This window comes from Amphiura filiformis, chromosome 3 (genome assembly GCF_039555335.1).
Source record: "Amphiura filiformis chromosome 3, Afil_fr2py, whole genome shotgun sequence".
In the NCBI taxonomy this organism is placed as follows: Eukaryota; Metazoa; Echinodermata; class Ophiuroidea; order Amphilepidida; family Amphiuridae; genus Amphiura; species Amphiura filiformis.
In genome coordinates this window covers 7483825-7507498 of record NC_092630.1, presented here as the reverse complement: position 1 = coordinate 7507498, position 23674 = coordinate 7483825, and the positions used below count along the sequence as shown (strand labels likewise).

General features: G+C 37.7%; 2 protein-coding genes across 2 annotated transcripts in view; one reads left to right on the top strand and one right to left on the bottom strand.

Moving 5' to 3' along the window:
* The window catches only part of LOC140147942 (rRNA N(6)-adenosine-methyltransferase ZCCHC4-like), a 38216-nt gene that overhangs the window by 933 nt on the left and 13609 nt on the right, over positions 1-23674 (top strand). Inside the window, exons 2-6 of the mRNA XM_072169735.1 lie at positions 3734-3944; positions 6227-6410; positions 7703-7794; positions 8814-8886; positions 10164-10383. Of these exons, the coding sequence (XP_072025836.1) occupies positions 3734-3944; positions 6227-6410; positions 7703-7794; positions 8814-8886; positions 10164-10383 (780 nt within the window). The remainder of the gene's footprint in view (positions 1-3733; positions 3945-6226; positions 6411-7702; positions 7795-8813; positions 8887-10163; positions 10384-23674) is intronic.
* On the bottom strand, positions 11149-23028 carry LOC140147798 (solute carrier family 28 member 3-like). The gene is made up of 11 exons (XM_072169545.1): positions 22906-23028; positions 22256-22390; positions 21540-21688; positions 19593-19734; positions 18630-18821; positions 17877-18038; positions 15977-16233; positions 14088-14256; positions 13401-13577; positions 12305-12485; positions 11149-11377 (listed from the first exon to the last, which is right to left on the bottom strand). Exons 1-11 carry the CDS (start codon positions 23026-23028, stop codon positions 11307-11309), a joined length of 1758 nt encoding a protein of 585 aa, XP_072025646.1. The 3' UTR covers positions 11149-11306.

Genomic DNA, 23674 nt, shown 5'->3' with positions numbered 1-23674 from the left:
GTAAACCGCCCATCCAACCTGATCGTGTGCACAGGATTTGTGCTGGAGGCTAGTTAATGCGCACAACCAATGCGCAGAAGAAGACCTTGATACTAGGCGGAGCTTACGTTTCACTAGAATGATTGACAGCTGTGAGTAAGTGAAATTCTGTTCTGTGATTGGTACAAAAATATGGTTCTCGTATAAATGAATATATTATCCATGGCTTCAAAATTAGGAACGTTTCTTCCACAGAGCCCTATATAGGGCTCTATGGTCTCTACTCATCATACACGACCGTGAGAAGATCTGGCCAGCGGCGACGCTTGCCAATCAGGCTAGCTATTTGTACGGCGTGGCCTCTCATCCTTTTTATTATCTCTGGTCTTGTCACGCTGGTAGATTCTCCCACCTGTGATTACTGACCTGGATCTGACAGAAGATTGTGGAATTTACGATTTTCAGCAGCAGGATTTTATGAAACTGCCAATATTTGCAAGTATTCTGAAGGATCGGTAATAATTAAAATATTTTTCATGGTGTCGGTAGTGCAAGTTGAAGTTAGTGAATTTGTGGTTTTGTATGTTATGTGCAAGAGTGTTTTCAGGAAGCGTAAATAGGCAGGCCGTTATGCTAAGCTCTCCATGTTATATGCAAGTTGATGACGAACTGGACACATCACACGGTAGTGTGATGTGTCCAGCCTGGATATATTACTAATACTAGTCTAATACTTAGCCGGCAAACCTTAGTTAACACATTTGCTAGTCAGCCAAATTCGCCGACAATGTCAATGCATTTTTACATAGAAATTTAAAACAAGTGCCCGAAGAAAGAAACCTACATAAATATGTTTTCTATACTTCACTTGACCCAAATATGTGATTTTTTATGGTGATAAGTCACCCGCACATGGAATTTTAGAGGATTTGGATAGCAGTTCCATTAAAAAAAGCTGCTATCATAATGAGACTTAAGATCTAGAAACACCCCCGAAATGCCGCTTTGGGGAATTTTGCTAGCTGAAACTTTTTGATGAAAGTCAATCTTTGACAAGATGTAACTTTGCTACGGAAAGTGCTATGAAAAAATGGTTTTCAGTTTTGGCTTTGTTTACTCAAGGGCTTTAATTTTATATATATAATGATGCAGTTTGATGGCAAATTTGAATTCACCTTGACACCTAGCATACCTATAATACTTAACCTTTAAAACCATGCTTACTCTTCATGCTCTTAGCTGTCTGATGACTGTACATGTACATGCTTACACTCATTTCATGATTTAGTACAATAGAAAAATTATTTAATTTGTCATGTTTGTGTACATCGTGGAACATATTCTTTGCGAGGCTGTGCATAGTAAGCTGTTGTACGCAGATAACCTCGCTAATAATAATATGGACCAGGGGTAGCGCTAGAACTAAACACTCGAGTGTCCATGAGGGACCCCGAACTTGCAAAAAATAAAAAAGTAGGGGGTCCGGAGTCGAGTTTGGTGAGTCCCAACTGCACAAATGCAGCATAAATAGTATGTCGGCAATAGCGCTAGATTGAAAAACTGGGTGTTCTGCAGGGACCCCTGAACTTGCAGAAAATTTAAAAACAGGGGGTCCCAACTCTATTTTGGTGGGTCCGGGACCCCAAAAAGCAACTTAGCGCTACCCTTGATATGGACGCGTAGCCGTAGCGTAGAGTAGCGGTGTACGCTCGTGTATTAGCATGATTAGGGCTGTGCAATAATTATGAGCCCTGGGGGAGGGTAAAATTGGGGGGGGGGGCAAGAAATTTTGGTGGCCAAAAGGGGGGCAAGCAATTTTTGGCGAGCCAAGAGGGGGTCAAGCGATTTTTGTCACACATTCATGGGGCACCTTTTAAATAAAACGCTCTAAAAAGGCTTAGGAAAACAGTATGGAAACGCTTAAATATGCAAATTATCCTGCTCGCTGCGCTCGCAACAGGTATACAGACCATTTAAGGTTTGTAAATTGGGATCCCCAAAATTTGGCATGCGCAAGGGGGGCAAAGAATTTTTGGCGGGCCGAGAGGGGGGGGGGAAGCGATTTTTGGCAGGCCGAGGGGGGGGGTAAGCGATTTTTGGCGAGCCGTTTGGAAATTTTACCCCCCTCATAATTATTGTACAGCCCCTTAGTCACGGAGTGACTTGTACATGTAGGTATGAGAGGCAAACCCACAGAGGTCCACTATAAACAAGAGAAGAAATACTCTACATGTTCACGTAACCCCCCACAACTCATTTGCATAGTTTTGGAGGTAGCGGATTGTATTCTGATTCGTTGAACTTCAAATTAGCATATACTTTTGGAGGTTTCCATATATTTGATATTACCTAATTAATTATTAATACTGCTACGTTGTTTACATAGTGACGTCATTAGAACTGGTCGTTTCGTCAAAGATCCGACAAACAAACACTTCCACTTTTCTTTCTATTACTGTTATATTGTGAAATACCATATACCTGACGTGTTAGTCCAATATGATAGGAAAATATTTCTGGCGATGACCCCATAAACTTTGCGTTAGGGACGGACATTTTCTGTGTGAGGGACGGACAAAATGTGACTCCATTTTGAAATTAGTGGAATTTTTTCAAATTGCCTCAAAATCTGTCCCTTGGCCTCTTACAGTATTATTTTAACTAATACAATGTTGCTTTGATTATTTTTAGTGTGTGTAAATACCATCAGCAAATGATTGTGAGGGACGGACAAGTTGGGTGTGAGGGACGGACATGCTGGTTTTCATTCAATTTGGTAAAAAAGCATGTCTGTCCCTCACACTTTTTGTAATTAAGGTTGCGTAACTCTCAAATGAAATGTTTCTAATTTTTGTAACTTTATATCAGGGTACCTGGGCATCAATATCAATAGATGGGGTATGTGTCATTGTAATTTATTCAAGAACTTTTACAAGAAAAAACTTTTTACGATTAATTTTGTGAGGGACAGACACAATTTGATAATACCAACTTCAAGGACCCCCCTTCCTTACCAGGGATACATTTTTTATTCATCTAAATTGTATTATTGATAGTAAATGTATTGTTGTTAATTTGCAAAACAAAATAAGCTACAGGAACTCTTCTTGTTATTTAAACTTAAAGCTTTATTTTTAAATTTGTACTGTGATGTCCGTCCCTCACAGTGTAAGTTTGTTGACCAAACTTTACGGACCCTGTTTACGCAGAACGTACAGCAAAATGTTACTTTTTCTTTTGGATTAGTAAAATATGGTGTTTTGAGATAATTATTATGCACAAAATGCACACATTTATAACAATTTTAATTTTTGGCCAAATGTTACCTAATTTCCGATCACACTCAGCATTGTTATTTTTTGTAACACATGATAAATATTCTGTTGAATTCTGTCAAATTTGGAGAATATACATATGTAGTTTATATTTACAATGTATATCTTTTAGAGCAACATGTATAAGGTTGTGAATTAAGTTTTTATGAATTAAGGTGGTACTACACCCCCTGATGACTATTTTTGCGTTTTAAAAAAAAAATAATAACACACACATATTACATGTATATGGGCAAGGAATCCAGTTACTACACTTGAATTTCAGTGACTCAAGACAAGTGGTACGTTATTTATGATAAGAAAAGAGGTACCACTAGAATGTACCTCATGAGAAAATAATGAAGTTGCCCGTTTAGGCTGTGTGCTAAAAAACTGTTATGGTACTACTTGTACTTTTTTCTCCTTCTTGCCAACTAAAGGTCCAGCACTATTATTTGAGCGTTACATCGGGGACACCGTAGAAACACGCCGAACTCAGCAATATTATGGTTGTTCTGCTTGCAGAGATAGGAAAGATTGTGACTTCTTTCAGAATGTTGGGGAAAAAGTATCGGAAGCTAGCCAGAAAGCACGGGAGATGCGTAATAACGCACAGCAACCATGGAAAAGTCATGCAGACTGCTATTCAAGGTAAAGCCACACAAAATTTTGTTCAGAGAAAATAAGAGAGATTTGTAAAGTGCAGGTAGTGTAGTCTGTACAATTGACCAACAGAGGAAGTCACACAACATTAACAATTTCCCTATACAAGAACTATACTGCTTATTGTCTCAATTATACAGGAGAACCTGGTGAGCTGATTTAGGGTGTAAATTAACAGTTATATTTGTCTATCCGTTTAAACGGACCCAACCCGGTCGGTTAACCATGTAAACGTATGTAAAAAAAAGTTTAAAAAAATAAGTTATTTAGTTTTTTGGTTTTGGAGTGTCCTTGGACCTACAGCTAATTTAAAATGCTAGGATCATTCTTGGTTATCAACCATGAATGATCCTAGCATTTAACACTCCAAAAGCAAAAAAAAAACCTTGTTCAGGGCATGAGTAAATCCTGGGAGAATGTAATGATTGGGCAAACATTTATCAGATGTGTGAGCTTTCTTGGCTTTTGACATGATGCAGTGCCGATCAACGTCGCACAGCCCGTCATTGGGTAATAGCGTATAAAAGGAAGGTTGATTCATCTGGTGCCTGCAATGGAGAAAAGGAATATAACTAGGGTGGTCACATGAAAATTTCAAACCCATCCCTGGAATTACCTTTTCTGTCAGGATTGTTCCTTCTGCAAAATGATTTTAAAAACCTTTTGAATCAACTCAATCGGACAATCCGTTGCGAAGATACAGCCTTTTAAAGATTCTCAAAATTGGCAATTTTTACCCCATTTTTAGGAAAATCCTGATTTTGTCATAAATTTGCATATTCATGAAGCGATAATTGTGGGAATAAATGTTTTTGTTTATTTAATGTTCATTTATGCAAATATTAAAAATCCAGGGTCATAATTGCTATATTTGCTTCTTTACAACATTTTTAAAATGGCTGAAATCACAAAAATAACTCTTTTGTCAGGACTTTTAAGGTAAATATGTGTGATTTTCACCATTGAGGGCGCTATTATGTGCCAATTATGACCTTCAAAGGCCTGTATTTCCTAAACTACACAACCAAATTGTCTGATTTTTGCACAGGATTTTGCTCTGAGGGTCTAGATTGTAAAACTGAATATAGCATAGTTGTACATCTTTGGGAAAATAGTTTTATTTGATGAAAAAATTTATTTTGTGCGTAACTTTTTTATGCGTGACCGTACAAAAATGCTATATTCACCTTCATTACGAGCAGAAAATTTTCTATCTATTTAGGTAGTCGGGTTTGCACAGAAGTTACTAGGAGACAAATTATATGGAATTCAAAATGCCCAAAAGTTTTCCAACTGCTGCAGAATCTGTTACAATTTCCACCATACATTTGTGTATGTAGGCAGGGGTACACACAATAGCTAGCATTGTGGCCACCCTAATATAACCACAGAATTAGAGAAAGAGAACGGGACTCCCTATACCGCCACGCATAATCGAGGTCAGCTATGGGGAGAAAATTGGGGTATTCGGGTCCTTGCCGATGGTGCTTGGAGACTAACGAGAACAATTCTGCGTCTCATCTGAAGCTTCTTGGTACTCGCGTGCAGGTCGCATCAAGTGCGTCGCGTGTGCATGACAACGAATGCCTCGAGCGCATTCCGAGGGAAACCGAATACCCCCAATTTTTGCTCCATGCCTGTATCAAGATGGCGGTCGAGTCCTGGTTCTCTGGTTTTAATTCTGTGAATATAACAGAAAATGAACAAAAAATACTTTTACAAGGCAAAAGGCAATCTTTCTAGGCATTGTTGACATGGTGCCTTCAGGAAAGAAAGAAGTTTGCTATTACAGGGCCTAGATTTCTTCTTGGTTTGCAAGAATCAAAATCCATCATAGTCACTGCACTTAACTGTATGATACAGTGAGAGAAGTTGATTTTCGCAACCGAATCTTATGAGAATCATTATTACTAGAATCAATTCTGTGATTCTCGTTGAAAACTGAGATGGTTTATATGTTTGAAGGTACAAAATTACCTTAGGGCATGCTGTTTTACTGAATTTTGTTTAGAAATTTCAATCATTATAAAAAATTTTAAACAAATTGTTTCCGACTTTGATTGACAGATGATGCCAGACGCAAACTAGTCTTTAATTCAGTCTCAGAGCCTTTATTGGATTATTGACTAGCAACATCAAAATGGATGTTTTACGTCTATGCTTTCCTCGGGCGCACACGCTAAATGGGAAGAGGGATTCCTGGTGAGTCCAGATCCCTAATGTCAACCGTTCCTTGTAACTTGAATTAATTTATTTGACATCATTTCCAGGTATACTCAGACTATGAATGCAAAGGAGCAGGAGAGGCGATATTGTCATCAGTGTAGTCTCTTTCTCATGCCAGATGAAATCAAACTTCACAGGAATCACAATGTCACACACGGGCTGTCTTTAGCTCAGATGCAGAAACCAAGCCATTTGTTAAAACCAATAGAAAACAAGAAAACCAATGCAGTAAGTTACAATTAAAGGGCTCCAGAAAAGAGGGTTCAAATGAAAAGGAATGAAAAACTGCTTACTTTTATCAGGCAGCAGAGAATCTCTCTCTTTTTCATTTCATTTTATTTCATTTCATATTTATTCAAAATAACATCGTGGCAAATAGCCAAATTGCGTTTCTTTTTACAATATATTAAAACATCAAAAAATTATTTACTATTATTACACATAAAAGTTATTAAAATACAATATTACAAGAAATAAGCATAAGAAAAACATAAATTATATTGCACATAATTATAAAAGCTTATCTCCACACTCACCCCATCACACCACACTCTAGCTCACACCCACTCAACTCCTAAGCACACCCCTTACTCCCAAACACAGTGACCCCAAATAATATGCGCCACACACCAAATCATATAAGCATCAAATAAGCATAAGAGAAACACAAATATTATATTGCACATAATTATGAAAGCAAACCCCTTAACTGATCTTATCTCCACACTTATCCTCACATACACACATCCCCTCACTCACTCTTGAGCACACCTCTTACTTCCAAACACAACCGTTTGTCCATCAAATTGATGATAACCGTGTCAACAACAGTTAAAAAGAAGAATGAGATTATGAGTGCGCATATGGCATGAAAGATTGGTTGACACACTCAGTGCTGTATTACAGTTGTCTCTCCATCTATGCTGATACTTTGCCATGAGTCTCGTTCTTGAGAGATACTTTATGTGTGTATTTGAAGGTTTTTTTTCTGGCCACCACTGACCTTTTTCCAGATTTAAGCTCTCCATAGAAGATCTTCTTGTATTGGTAAGATGTGCATCTTGCATTCTGACCACAGAGCCATTCCATGTAAGCTGGTATTTCTTCAGCAGTGTGTGAATACTCATGTTTGAACTTGCTAGAACTTCAGTGTCTGGAATCTTGTCTTGCCACTCGATCATATGAAGTTTTTCAAGACAATTTGATTTAGATGGAAGCGGTTCAGTGTCTTGCCATGGTGTTGGTATACAGTTAAAGTTTCACATCCATACAGCAGGGTATGTATGACAAAAGCTTGATAAACCTTCAGTTTGGTCTCTACTTTGATACCTGTCCTATATATTCCACACCTTATCACGAAGACGTCTACTGTTGATTTCAGCATCAGTGTACAAGGTTCTACCAAGCAGAGAATTAAAGAAATCTAAATAACGGAAGAGACTTGGGGGCTTCTGGATCACTCATTTTAGAGTTAATAAAATCTGTTTTCAAATAGTGTGTACATTTGTTATTTTTTGCAGCAATACCTGTTTTCCGATAACGCTGTTGATTTCTTATTGGATACCATCTCAAAATTGGGATTCAAGAAAGTACTTTGCGTTGGTGCGCCAAGGTAGGTCAATGACTAAGAAAAGGTTTTTGAAATTTAGTCAGGTTATCATACTTTATGAAAATGTAACATTGCACGAACAAGTATTAGAGATGGCCGCAACTTTTAACTTTGACCTGGTGATAGTCGACATCTATTTTATCCTAAAAACATATACATAAAATGTGGCTACAAATTGTTTTACATCCGTACAACTATTGTTAGCTGTTAGCATTGGCCTATATCATGTGGAATAAGTTTATTTGTGATCAGAGTTTCACAGTGTTTTTGGATGTTTCAGTTTGCTGATGATTATTCAATTGTGCATTGTATAAGAATATTGATGATCACATTTGTCTGCAGAAAGATTTGGATAAAACATATTTGTGTGACTGTTACAAATAATCTTCCTCTCAATGCTTTGGCAGAGTGCAACACTATCGTAAGTGCAGTAGAATGCAATAGCTGCCATTTGCAAATTTTCAATAAATGTACTTACTTTTAACCAATAACACTAGAAAAAACACCCAACTAAATGTAAAGGTGATATCCTGGGGTTAGCTTAGTGGCCATCAGGTAAGTATACAGAACATCAACACTTGACAATGAGCTTGATGAGGGGATTGTGCTTAAAACAATAGGTGTTTTACAAAAGGCAGCTATTACATTCTACTGCACTTACAATAGTGTTGCACTCTGCCAACGAGTTGTACTCTTTCTTTTACTTCACTTGTTGATGTTCCCTGCAGGAAGGTTTCTCACCTTCAGGATTTGTTATCAGAACTTCTCTGGGCCCAGAGGGGGTCAAGACTTATCACTTCTCTTGCCCCTCTTTTCTTCCATAGGGGTAGTATGAATTTCAAGAAGATTTAGGTTGAATCTTTCTCAGAGGGTGTATAAAATTCAAATGGAGCTGCCTTATGTGTTCATTCCACTTGAAATTCACACTCCCCTTTGGAAGATGTAAATAGTGTGGTAGATATTATACTTGGGGCAAATCAGTATTCTGCATGATTTAATTGAAGGTGTGTATCTTTTTTCAGGATCCATGAAGCTATTCAAGTGGACAAGTTGAAGGGGCTGGAAAGCCTGCTTCTGGACCTTGATCATAGATATGTAAGTAGGTCATACAAAGTAAGTGTTATATGACTATACCATTCTTCACCCTGATGTGACAGTGATGTCAACGCATGAAGCAACTATTTCTCATGTGCATATCTGCTGCATCTTTAAGCATGTGTGTTGTGTGTTTCTATAACAGCACTTGAATTTTTGAATCTGCACCAAATAAAATAAAGTTGAACCTGAATCTGAATCTGACATTAGATTATCAATAAGATTCACTCAGTACTCATGGCTTTGTAGATGTCAAAGTGTTAGTAATCCGAAGTCCATTCACTGGTTCAAATCCAGCTGAATGCACATGCTTTATTTTTTCAACATTTATGTATGCTTGCCACTCTGAAGAAAGATCAAAACTTGTGCAAAATGAGATCTCTATAATGATCAAAATATGTAAACTGCTACCACCAAATGAGCATAAAGTCGCAAGTTGGTAGTTTCGAGACATCTCGGCTGCTGAGTTGATGTTTTTTGTTTGCCGTGCACCTGTATAAGCCAGTAGTATGTCCTTTATGAATGGCCCATTGTGCCTCCATTCACAAAGAATATACAGACATACTATAGCCACGGTTGTTTGATGGCATGTAAAACTGAGTCATTGTTAAGAAAATTTGAACAATGATGGCGCTATTTATCTAAAACCTGGTTTGCATTTTTACAGGAAGAAAACACTTGTAAAATGGTATTAGAACATCGGCAAACAGACTAACAAATGACAAGTGAATTTTCAAAAAACGTATCATGAAATGTTATGTATAACCCATATTAATTGGTTAATTTAAATATAAAATATATGTAAATAGCACCCTCAATTTGCACACAAATGTACAGTTCATAGAATTAAATTTACCATAAAAAAGCAGAAAAAGATGAATAACTTGATATAGAAACTAATTTCTATGTTAAAAATTGCTGCAAAATATATGCGCATATAAATTTATTAGTGTGATAGCTGTTGGTATTATTCAGGTCTAGAATTGAATATTATAATAATGTTCTGTTGAAGAAATTAATAAATGATCACATCAAACAGCCGTGTAGCGTAAACAGTTGTATGTGAAACAAAGAACACCTAAGTACCAACTTGCAACTTTGCGCTTATTTCATGGTAGCAAGTCACATATAGAAATGTGATTTCATTCTTGCCATACACATACATTTTAATAAATATAAAGAGTTTTGAATGGATATCAATTGATGTTTTTGGGATTAACAAGTTGTCCTTGATTCACATAGAAATTGGATATGTTTTAATTTATTCAAATTCACAGGGTCAATTTTATCCACCAGACTTATTCTGCCGCTACAATATGTGCAACCACTATTTCATGGATGGAGACGAGAGTCAAGATGTCTTCCGCAAGTTTTTAAACAATGATGAAGATGATGACATCGTCATGGTTACTGACCCGCCATTTGGAGGATTGGTGGAGGTGATAGCATTTGGGGTCAAGTGGATCATGGAAACATGGAAACAAATAAATAACAAAGGTAATTGCAGATGTATCAATTCTTTATTTTTATTTTTTATCCATCCATCTTCCTTTTATTGATACCTCATCCCATCTTAAGGAACAAACCAAAAGTTCTATGGGCTATTCCATTTAAAATCCACACTACCCATGTGGAAGATTTTGAAAACATGTTCCACAGAGGGAGTATAAATTTTAAACGGAAGTAGCACATTAGGCAGCTCCATTTGAATTTCATATACCCTCTGAGAAAGATTCAACATGAATCTTCCACAGAGGGAGCATGAGTTTCAAATGGAGCTGCCTAATGTGCTAATTATATTTGAATTCATACTCCCCCTGTGGAACATATTTCCAAAATCTTCCACAGGGGTAGTGTGGATTTCAAATGGAATAAACCAATGACGATCTATAAGCGGAAGTAATTTTTTTGTGGGGAGTTAAAAAGTCTGATTACGTTAATAAAAACTATTTCAAATATCGGTGGTCAAAGTTCATATTCTGAGGTTGGAAGGGAGGGAAAGGGTCAGCCTTCTAATGAAAGCAGTTTCACTTATAGGATGTCATCGAACTATTGGTTTGTTCCTTAGATTATATATATATACCCTTCTTTCTCTCTTTTTTTTTCTATCCATCCCTCCCTACCCTTTTCTCTTGCCCCTCTATACACAATCTCTTTCTATCTCTCTTATCTGCACTCTGTTTCTGTCACTCTGTCTCTGTCTGCGTGTTTGTGGGGGTTGTTCATCCGATTGTTCTTTAGTTATCTTTCTGTTTTCTCCCTTTCTCATCTTAATCTCTTTCATTATGTCTCACATCTACTTCAATGGTAACATAGTATGTGGACTCAAAAGTCTCCTTTTAGCTCTTGATCTTGATGGCTACTTGCATTAGCTAATTTACTACAAGACAGACGCTTCTGCCCCATACATGTACTTGGTATCATAATACTTGTAGCATTGTTGTCATTGTAGTATTGGTGCTGGTAGGACTATCTGGGATATAGAGTACACCTATCAGAAGAGATTCAAACAAAATAAGAATTATGTATCATTGGAGTAGTTTTAAAGCCACAGCTAGAAACAACAGATGTGGAAATGAGAGTATAAACTGACCAGTAGATACTAGTTGTAGTTATACTAATTCATGGCATATTGGATGCCCAGGGGAAAGTTAACCTGTATTTGCAAGACTATCCATGCCTTCAAGGTGAAATAAACCTACTCGTGTTACCGTCTGGCCATGGCCTGGTCTTCTATCTGATCTTTCCCTGGGAAATGAGGTTTTCCATTTTGGGCCTTTAAAAATCTACATTACTCACAAGTTGCAAGGAAGCTTTAAATATTTAGGGTGAGTCCCCCTAATAGACCTTTTCATATCAAGATCGGAAAAGTTCGGAAAACCGCGATATTTATTTAGTAAGCTAGGGGGTCAAATTGTACCCAAACTGGCAGACAAGAAATGTCATGAATTACGACACCCTTTTGCGCGAAAATACTGCTTATTAAGCCACTGTGAACATGTGGTCATCGCGAGAAATATTTTCCTAGCATATTGAGCTAACACCTCAGCTACTTGGTTTTTCACAATAAGATACTAATGGAAAGAAATGGATAATGTCCGTAATTTTTCGTCAGTTAAATTATTTTTTCCAGAACGTGTTTGTTTACGTTCATCACCTCTTCCATGGTCAGTCTCTTACACAATGCTACCGCCACACGCTTAATTGCACGTTGAGTATCCTTGGCAAAAGTACCTCTCTCGTCCCTAAATTGACCATCGAAAGTTCATCGTAGTTATGATGACTGTTACACATTGGAACTTCGCACTGTACATGATGATGAAGAGGTACTTTTATGCGCGCGAAAGGGGAAATTATTTCATGCTTCGGGTTTTATCGGAATTACTCAGTATGAAAAGGTCTATTGAATACAACTTACCTGCAATACAGGCAGTCATAAAGCATGCCACTGAACCAGCAATCAATGCTCTAATGGAGACTGAGGCTAGATCTCCCTTCCTATCTGGTGCCATGGGAGTAAGTCCACCTAACTGAACACCAATGGCACTGACATTGGAAAAGCCGCACAGTGCATATGTGGCTATCACCTCAGAGCGCATCTGAAACGCAACATAGCAATTGATAAATTAACTTTGAAAGTAAGCTTTCTGTTAGAACACTGCCAGCGATATTCTCACATCTGTGTTTGAATGTTAGAATTCATGCGCCACATTCTTGTTCCCAGAAAATTTTTAATTGGGCCTTTCCAGTTGAACTACATCACCCCCTGACATGACCTTAATTTTTCACACAGGGAGTGTGAATTTCAAATGGGGTTACCTGAATGGGTGACTCCACACCCTCTGTGTGGGATATTAAGGTCATGTCTTCCATAGGGGGTGTAAGGATTTCAACTGGAATAGCCCATTAGGATAGGTCTTACCAGAAGGAAACATCCCCTCAGAAAAATATTTTGGGACAGGAAAAATGAAAAAATCATCCCATTTTGGATGCTCTTTCCATCAAATTGGGACAAAATTACCGATCACAGGGCTTTTGCCCCTTATGCACACAGTGCCCCCCCTGGCAATGCCTATTTGGGCCCCCGCCCCATTTGCCCCCCGCCCCCCAGCGCAGGGCAAAATAATGAAGGAGTGAGAGAGATGGAAAAAAAGAATCCATAGGCCAAAGGTTGAATAGAATTTGAACAATTTGAAAATTTTGTTAAAAAAATGGAACTATATTATATCAAAATGAAGTTTTTTTGTTTTTTTTTGCTCTTCACTCTTTCAAACCACGGAAAAAAAATTGGGTCAACCTTTTTTTTGAGGAAGGCGGCAAAATTTTGGTTTGGTGGATTTGGGCCCTACCCCATACAGGCTTGCCCCCCCCCCACCTGGAAAAAATCCCAGCTACACCACTGTATGCACAGGATGTTAACATGCCTGGCTTATGTACTTTGTGCATCAATTCATATACATGTATGTCTTGTGTAACCATATTTAAAAATGATACGCATAACTAAAATGATTTACCGATATGGTAGGACCTGTTCCAGTTTCTCTGTTATCGATGTACTCAGATAATTTCTCATAAGCCACAAATTCATTCAGGAATGTCTTGGTACCAATTAATTCTGCTACAATACCACAATCCTCCCAGTCTGCTCCCATCAGGTAGGCAAGAGGCATGAACACATAAGAACAAATCAACTGAAATAGGAAAATTTAACAGCTTGGATAAGACATCTGGGGAGGGCAGCAGTACTCTTGTGATTTATCATGATACAATATTAGCAGCGTTCATAACAGCAGATATGAACGCTGGCTTTTTAAGTTAACAAACAGGACAATTTTGGACAATGGTTAGTAAAAGTAAATCTCAGCATTTATATAACGCTTTATCAAATTGCTCAAAGCACTCTACATTTATTCCACTTGGATTGCAATACCATAATGGCTGTCAACAACAAAGGCCAGTATGACTATCCCTAACAGCTCCCCATTTTACACCTGGGTGAAGTGGGACAAGCGAGAGCAAGTGTCTTGGTCTTGTCCAAGGACACAATAAGTTGGCCCTGACTGGTTTCGAACCCACAACTTTGCGATCATGAGTCAAATGCCTTAACTGTTTAGGCCATCAGGATGATCTCCAGCATAACATTATTTGCAATTGCATATATTATATTTACATTATCAGCTTTTCAGCTAGTGAAAGCTTACCTCAAAACTTAGTTCTGGATATCCAACTAGCTCACCAAGATAACTGAGTATTCCATTGAAGAGAGCTAAGAGTGCAATGAAAGCTATTATATTAGCAGCTATGTTGAGAACTAGAGGTACAGCAGTTGAAGCACCATTGGCTGCAGCTTCAATTAGGTTCTTTTCTTCCCTAAAACATGTAAGGAAGTGTAAAAAATACATAATATCTTGTCTAACTGCGACACTAAACGATCTTCAATTATATATTGTGCACGTTTAATATGTCTCAAACCAAAATTTGAGCATGTTACCCCTCTCTTGAACCAACTTCATTGGCTCCCTGTCAGTGAGAGGATTGTATACAAGACGCTGCTTTATGTGTTTAAATCTCTGAATGGACTCTCTCCCCAGTACTTAACTAACTGCCTCACTGTGAAAAGATCATCCCAGAGCGCAATGAAGACCTGCTCGGCAGATAGTATTTCCTTCCTTGTGCCTCGTTCTAAGAAGGGTGCTGGTGATAGAGCTTTTTCAGTGGCAGCTCCACGTTTGTGGAACACCTTACCGGTTCATATCAGAAATGCTGCTACTCTTGAATCATTCAAAACTATGCTCAAGACATATCTTTTTCCATAATATTGTATTCTGTATTTGATCATGTTTGCTGTTCTTTTTAATATGCTTGTTGCGCTTTGTAGCCACAGGAAAAGGCGCATTATAAATTATGTTAGTTAAGTTAAATTAAGTTAAGTTATATAGGCTGATTTGATCACAGTTTATCATATCTGTTGCATAAAACATGTAGATTACCCACTCCGAAAATGTGAATTGCTATATTGGGTGTCTACTGCATGCTGAATTTGCAACAACAACAAAACAGTTTATTAAAGTATGAGCGTATTTTTATTGTATCTTCATTTTGATGTCAGATTTTGATGTCTCCACCAGAGGTATTATGTTTCCTGGTTATTTGTCATTCCGTCCGTCTGTCATTCCGTCCGTCATTCTGTCCATCATGCAGAGGTTGCAAGCGCAATTTCTCGGAACTGGTATGGCATATACATGTAGTGATGTGATTTGTTAATAGGGTGGCAATTAGCGGTCTTCAAATTGGTAGGTCATTTGCATATTCAATTTGGTTTTTGGATTGGATTTTTCCCCCAGCTCCAAGTGAAATTGCCCTGATTAAAATGATGTGTGCCAAGGTGGAGGCATCGTGGCCGATGCTTTGCACCGAGAACCGCACAACCCAAGAACCACAAACTTCTACTTTTTTTTCTCAAATTGCTTTCACATTTATCATTTGTCTGCTTCATCAGTAGCACATCTATGCTTGCTCCTAAAATGTAACATTTTTGTGATTGAAGCTAAAATCCCTCATTTGCATGGATCCACAATAATCATAAAGCTGAATTTATACTCAATCGCTTTTGCAGAAAAGCGATTTTCACGCATGCTCAATGTTTACTTACATTTCCAGAGCGTCAAGCCGATCAATCGATTCAAATCGCGGAGGCAAAAAGCGAGCGTCGCTTTTGCAAGTTGAAGAAATCTCAACTTCCCAGCGATATCGCTTGACACGTGAATCGTCAACCAATCATGTACAACCAACTGAGTCTATTATTTTGCTAATTAATTTACCTTTCTCGATTTTTAACTTTTGATGATGAATTAATTCAAAGCAATAATTATTGACAGCAACTGATGTTTTAAAAATGTATTTTGTGGCATTTAGAATATTTTAATTGTCGTCTGCAATCGCTATCGCCGTGATAAGTATAAATGCAAAAGCGACGGGCGATGCATCGCAAAATTCGGCGATTTCAAATCGCTTTTTCAAAAGCGATTAATCGCATCGCTCGGCGATCGAGTATAAATTCAGCTTTAGAGAGATTTTCAATCAATCATACCCTTGTGGGAGATCCATTTGATCGGCCGTTTTTGTCTGCGACACCTCCGTTTCTGGGTAAAACAATTTAGCTATAGCTAGAGCTGCAGGAGCCGACATAACTGATGCAGTGAGCAGATGTGAAGCGCTGACACCGAATGATACATATGCACCAAGAAGACTACCAGTTATGGTTGCAAAACCACCAGCCATTACAGCATGGAGTTCTGATTTGGTCAAACGACTTAAGTATGGACGGATCATGAGTGGAGCCTCAGTCTGAAAAAAAAATGGGATTCATACATAGAACTAGTGTTGGGCGATGTTATCAGCTGCCAATTTACTTACTGATTTCTGAAACCTGCAAAGCACGTTAAAATACAGCAGAAAATTCAGAAATGTGTATATTCTGTCTTAGTGAAAAGCTTTTGAGTTAATAGCCTACAATATGCATTACATAAGTGATAAGCAAGAGAAAGCACTTGTTGCCCTTTAACTTTGCAAAATTGTGTGCTCTAGCAGTGCAACCGAGCATGATTTGTAGGAAATTCCCAGATAGATGTGTTACTAAAAATAAATTGGGTGACCTTTTTTCGAGATGGGTAAAACAGCGCTACCACTATAATAGACTTATAATGTGTCTCGTCTCAAGTTAAGAGTAATGCCACGTTAGATTTCGTAGTGGCAGATTCAAATTGCGCTAACCTAATCCCACGTGGCGTATACACATGCATAGAAGGGGAATTTGTCCCTACGCTGGCGATGCAACCGCATAAACATACCAATTTGAGTCTGCCACTACAAATTCCAACATGGCGTTACTCTCAGCTTGAGACAAGACACAGTATAGCAAAAGTGTTACTAAAAATACAGGGTGTCTCAGAATGATCTATACTGTGTTTTAAAAAAAAGCATTTTGATTGGTTATTTATAGGGTGGCCACAATGCTAGCTATTGTGTGTACCCCTGCCTACATACACAAATGTATGGTGGAAATGTAACAGATTCTGCAGCAGTTGGAAAACTTTTGGGCATTTTGAATTCCATATAATTTGTCTCCTAGTAACTTCTGTGCAAACCTGACTACCTAATTAGATAGAAAATATTCTGCTCGTAATGAAGGTGAATATAGCATTTTTGTACGGTCACGCATAAAAAAGTTACGCACAAAATAATTTTTTGTCATCAAATAAAACTATTTTCCCAAAGATGTACAATTATGCTATATTCAGTTTTACAATCTAGACCCTCAGAGCAAAATCCTGTGCAAAAATCAGACAATTTGGTTGTGTAGTTTAGGAAATACAGGCCTTTGAATGCCATAATTGGCACATAATAGCGCCCTCAACGGCGAAAATCACATATATATACCTCAAAAGTCCTGGCAAAAGAGTTATTTTTGTGATTTCAACCATTTAAAAAATGTTGTAAAGAAGCAAATATAGCAATTATGACCCTGGATTTTTAATATTTGCATTTAAATGAACATTAAATAAACAAAAACAATACATATCGTGCCTTCTTTGGCTTTATTCCCACAATTATCGCTCCGTGAATATGCAAATTTATGACAAAATCAGGATTTTCCTAAAAATGGGGTAAAAATGGCAAATTTTGTGAATCTTTAAAAGGCTGTATCTTCGCAACGGATTGTCCGATTGAGTTGATTCAAAAAGTTTTTTAAATCATTTTGCAGCAGGAATAACCCTGACAGAAAAAGTAATTCCAGGGGTGGGTTTGAAATTTTCATGTGACCACCCTATATATTTACATTAATAAAAGCTCTATTGTGATTGGTTATTCAGATTAGTATATTATGTTATTCACCAATCATAGGTACTGTAACTTGTAAGAAAGGCAGTGGGTTACAGGAATATTGGATGTGCAAGTGGGTGTACTGGTAGAGATTATATAAAACGTACCTGGCCAACAAAGATATTACCAGCAGCATTGAGTGATTCTGATGTTGAGGTTTGCATGGTGCGCTGCATAAGCCAGGCGATCTTCTTGATGATAAGTTGCATGGTACCCAGATAGTACAAAATCGAAACAACACTGCTGAAGTATATGATAACTGTTAATAGCTGCAACAAGTAAACAAGAAAATAGTACGGCTTTGAGATCATGAGGAGCAATAGTTTTGACCATTTACCAACTAAAGGGCAGTCAATATTTGTTTTATATACCTCATACATAGATTTTTTACCAAATATTTATACAACGAAGCACTGTTTTCGGAAATGTCCGTCACACACAAGCCACAACTGAGTCGGCATGTCTATGGCTCACATCACCTCTGCGTAAAGCAGTGCGCATACCAAGACAATTAGGTTGTTGCGATGACAGCGGGAAATAGTACTACTATTGCCCGGGGAATGGTACTACTAAAAATAAGTGATATCTGCGAGAGTTTAATAATTATTAAATTCTGAGCAGTGATGGCACAAGGTGGGGATGATATGTAATTTTTTGGTGGGGGAAATCAAGCATGTACATGTATTCTCAAGCACAAAATTGGGGGCGCACATCCCAGCATCAAATCCAGGAGACAAAACCCCAGAAACTATACTTTTTGTTGTGTCTACTAGCCTTGAAGGTATGTAAAACTATGGTGAATATCCCCCCTCCCTCCCCCGCATCCTTTGAAAATCATCCAAGTTATTTTGAAGCCTGACCTTAAATGCAAATAAATGATCCGCATATGTTTCACCAAACACAAATATAACCCCGTCATCAACAAAATCCAGAAATATCACAAACACATCACCAATAACATCAAAGATGCGGAACCCTGCCTTGGTCCTGAGGATGAATAGGCCTAGGATGAATTGCAGTGATATACCCCAGATAACTGGCCTCCATTGGACCTGTTCAAAAACAAAAATAAACAAATTTTTGTGTAATCTTTTATTGCATTTTCTTTTAGCTGCAGCAACTAATTATTGGAACAAAGATAGATTTTAAAACTGGTTAACAACACTCACTTCAACTGCTCAGTGCCAGAAGTGGGTAAGTACAACAACTGCCCTGTGAACATTTGGAAATTTACTCACAGTATATTGTACTTATCTACACATGACAGCTATATAATTGCACTTGGCCACTTCTGGCACTGAGCAGTCGACTTATTGAACCAAATATTTCTGAGAAAACATTCTCTGTCATCAGTGGTGCAATTCGCCAGTGAAGTGGTTACATAACTCCCTGGTAACTGGATCATGCACCTTTTCGAATTGGTAGTACATGCCATAGACTTTGTGTTGCGATCATTTCGTTCGTGGTGCAGAACTCAAAACCGTGATCCAGTTGACATGGTGATAATCGGATTACACGTAACACTTCGCTGGCGAATGCTGTTGGTGAACTGACTGATGTTACTCTAGTGTTTCTAGATGTTAGCAATGTGCATTTTGTCCTTTGTGATGATATATTCTGGAAAATTCAAGGCCGTTCCTCTTTGGTGGGGGTGGGGGCGATGGGCAATTGTTTGATTTTAATGGCTTCAATCATTTTTCTTGGCAAAAGGTTATCTTCTCTGCAGAGGACTTTAACATATCCAATGTCCGATAAATTTAATTCAAAAAGTGAGTGTTGTTGTCAAGCTCTTTGAATGGTCATATGAACTAGGTGTAACTTACATGTCTGGGATATTTTGAAAAGATGTACATACAGAGCAGTAGGCACACTAATCCTGAGAAAGAAATGAGCTGTTCAGGGTTGTTATTGGTCAAGAAGTACAAAGCAATGCCGAGTCCTGCCACAAGAATGATATAAAAAGGCCTGCAATTCAAAGAAGCAAATTGGCTCAGGTTAATTTGAAAGAATTAGTATTGTTTGTAGTTCAGTCTTATTTACTGAAAGTAATAATGAAATGGTGGCCCTGAAAAGAGCTGTTTTTATTTTTATTCTCTTTCTATTTTATTGTGTACATTCACATATTGAAAGACAATGTGTAACTGATGTTATTCTGAGGAATTAGTCAACTTAGTGTGAGAGTCCTTCCTTCTGTCTTTACTTTTCTCACATTTCAGGTTTAACCTATTCATCGGTGAAAGAATCTGTTTCCATGACTTTTTGAATCACAATAAGCTGATCTTGGATCTGCGTGTATATTAGTATCAGATGTACAACAACTAGACTTAGGATTCAGCTCACTTGGCTATCTCACCCTCTGTGTGTGTACATGTGGGGGGAGGGCATGTTGGTGTTTGTAAACACCTGCAAACAAGGACACACACATGAGAAATCTCTGTAGAACAGTGAATGCTATGGACAGTCATGGTTTCTAGATGTTGTTTATCTACACCAGGCACAAAAAGAAACTCGTCAGTTATATTTATCCTTGCTGTTCAATAATTTATATTTTAAATATACATTTTGTTAAAAGGAAACAAAATATATTTCCCCTTGCAATATGTACATTTCAAATGAATATAAAAAAGTTTGGGTAAAATGGAGAGGAAAAAAAACCTTCCGAGACCGGGTTTTGAACCGGGTACCTCTCGGGTAAAAAACAAACACGCTAGTCAATTGAGCTATTTAGCACACCACGCTAACTGTTGCCGTTTTCATAACTATATACGGCGCACCGTCTCCTCAGCAGTTAGTGTGGTTCGCTTTTTTCACAGAATGTGTATGACGCGAAACCAAAGTAGCTGTTGCGGTGACTGATATTTCGTTCATAATTCCTCCCAGAAATCCAAAGTATTTACCATTGTTTACAAACTGGTAACCTGTAAAACCGCTGTGATTCATGATTTCTCCGGAAATACATCGACTTGGAGCGTCAAATTTCAGGATAGTAATGAGAAAAATAGTATCTATTATGTGATACCAAAACCTCATCAACAATGAAAAAAATCGGGGATGATGCTGTCGATCGGGTTACGGACCTTTAACAAAAGGTATATTTCAGAATAATCCAAAATTATCAAGTTATTGAATAGCAAGGATGAATATAACTGACGAGTTTCTTTTTGTGCCTGGTGTATGTAAAATGCCATAAGAAGTGTTATAGCGATTGACAGCAGTAGCCAGTATACAAAATGTATGTGAATCCATGCTTGGGTAGTAAAAATTTAACCATGTCCACGGTGAGGTAAAACACCCCCAAACGTTTGTGTTCTTGGTTGTATAGCCCAATTGTGTTTTTCAAATCCTCATTTATATTGGTTACACAGGGATTAGTGCATTGGTTGCTTGGGGTACGTGTACAATCGCCATCAATTGAGAACACACACACACTCTACATTTCAACCGTGGATCACTCGGCACACCATGGACCATCCTCGATTTGTGGAGGTCTGCAAACGATCGCAAATGCATGTATAACATATTTGCTAAATACGTCCTCTATCGTTATATATAAGAGATAACGTCCGGTCGTCCACAATTACTAGGTTAAATTCCATAACCACAAAAATACACACAAAAATGGTGAAAGCGTCCTCGGTATGTCGATTGAATACGGATGCGCACAACCACGTTTGCATGGTCCTAAACAGCATCTATGTTTGACGGCGATTGCACATAGGGATGTGGGGTGTGTTAAATTAATTATATTAAAATAAAATTGATGAAATTACCATTTGATATACTGCCATTTGTTTTCAATCTTGTCAGTCATTGGTAGACACAATCCTTCATAGACACCATCACCAAAGTTATCTCTCAATATCACATATACATAGAGAGCTAAAACAATACCGGTGATAATCAGTAGGATTATTGCTTCCTGAAATGTAACATACCAAATAATTAGTAATGGTAGCAATATTTTAGTATTTGAACATTTCAGTACCACATACCACTATTTTGATGAGATATGGAGCAGTCTACTGAAAATAACCAATTTCATAGCCATCAGCTCTTTCCCGACCTGTCATAGAAAGCAAAGCATTAGTCTTGATATGTAATCCTGATTATATTTTATTTTATAAATCTAAGCTTTTTTGGTTTGGGATCCCATTGAAGTTTTCATATCATAGGTAGCAACAAGTGGCGGCACCAGGAATTTTTTGTGGGAGGATGGGGGGAGTGAATTTCAGGGAGACAAAATCAACACATTTTGTTCAAAATTGCCCCAAAAAGTGGTTTTACTGAGGGTGAAACTGGGGGAAAAGAGTTCTGACTGGGGGCATTTGCCCTCCCCATGCCCCCCAGTGCTGCTACTGTACCAAATTAACCTAAATTTGGAAAACCTGTTCCAAGGCATCAAATCACCATTTAAAAAAAAATAAATTGTGCTGTTTATCAATATTCAATTGATTGATCATTTGATCGATCGATCAATATGTCATACCTCAAAGTCATAGATGCATGCATAGCATATGTATGCTATGTATCCAAGAAGTAGCACCAAGTAGATAACATTCCACAAAATGGTGTTGTGTTTGGTGTAGAATGCTTTAGCAGCATGGAGAGCCTGATCAGTTTTCTGTAAAATAACAATGATATGGGGCAAACGGATTGTTTTAGGAATATTCATCAAGTGCCGTCTTATTTTTTGGAACAAATGAAATGTATATAGTTAAAATTGAAACAGCATTTATACTTGGCATATTATGATATGACACCTACACCCACCCTACACTTAAGGGATGAGACTTTGATAAGAATAGCCAGTGCATATGCTATGGTAAATTTGCCATATTGAATTGTCATACATAGACTTGCACATTACAAGCATGAACACTTTTAGTGTTTATGTATGTTATCAGCACAGTGCATTACACACAAAAGGTAAACAAGTGCACACTTTAAATGGAAGAATGGCAAAATAATCCAGACCTGCATTGTACCTGTATATACATTCCCCCTACCATGCCTGCACACACACCCCATCCCAATCCCCACACCCACCCCTACATACACACCCCCACACATCCATCCCAATTTCCACATCCACCCCTACACACATTTACACACTGTTCAGATTTAACTTGTACTTGCCTTCCAAAACTGGTCTTGCAATCCTGATTGGTCATATTGGTCACTGCCTACAAGACTGGTTTGGTCAACTTGTACTGTTTGGTCATCAAACTGGACATCAATATCCAAACTCCCCGTAGCCATTGATATCAAATAATTTATGTTTCTCTTCGACAAAATGTATCATTTAATTATGCAAGTACTGTCAATTAACTGATAAATTTCCACCAGTCTCCATACAGTTTGTATAAATAGTAAGAAGATCAACTTTCTAATTTACTTTTGAGAATGATTTGTTCTCTTCTATAATTGCCAGCTATAGTACAATGAAAATTCTCTTGATAAAAACTGCAATACTGATCCATACTGCCACAATCAGTGTAGAAATGTAATGGGCTATCAACTTAACCATAAATTTCTAACCAACATACATTGTGGCATCCCCAGATTATTATCGTTGTTTTGGTCAGCAAGTTACCTGTCTTCCTGGATCAAATTATATGTGGACTTTATGGCATGTTATTTATATTGAAACCAAAGTTGCCATTTTTCTGCTCACTACTTGCAGAAACAACAAATATTATGACAAATGTGCATAGGTGCACCCAATTCTCCACACACCTTTAGTGGCATGGACAGGGTACATAAATCAGTAGTTTGAATTTTATGCAGAATGACATTATATTGGTCAAAAAATGGGTCATACCATCATGTAAGCATCACAAAATGTTTATACCCCTAACTCTAAACCCTAAGCTCTAACCCTAAACCCTAAAACCAAACCTTTTTA

What these genes read in the sequence shown, in the direction of transcription:
- LOC140147798 (XM_072169545.1), bottom strand. Translation starts at nt 23,028, where the DNA reads ATGGCTACGGGGAGTTTGGATATTGATGTCCAGTTTGATGACCAAACA. An exon ending in AAATGGCAGTATATCAAATG is followed by an intron (nt 19,735 to 21,539) that starts GTAATTTCATCA and finishes TTTGAATTGCAG; the next exon opens with GCCTTTTTATATCATTCTTG. An exon ending in TTTCAAAATATCCCAGACAT is followed by an intron (nt 18,822 to 19,592) that starts GTAAGTTACACC and finishes GTTTTTGAACAG; the next exon opens with GTCCAATGGAGGCCAGTTAT.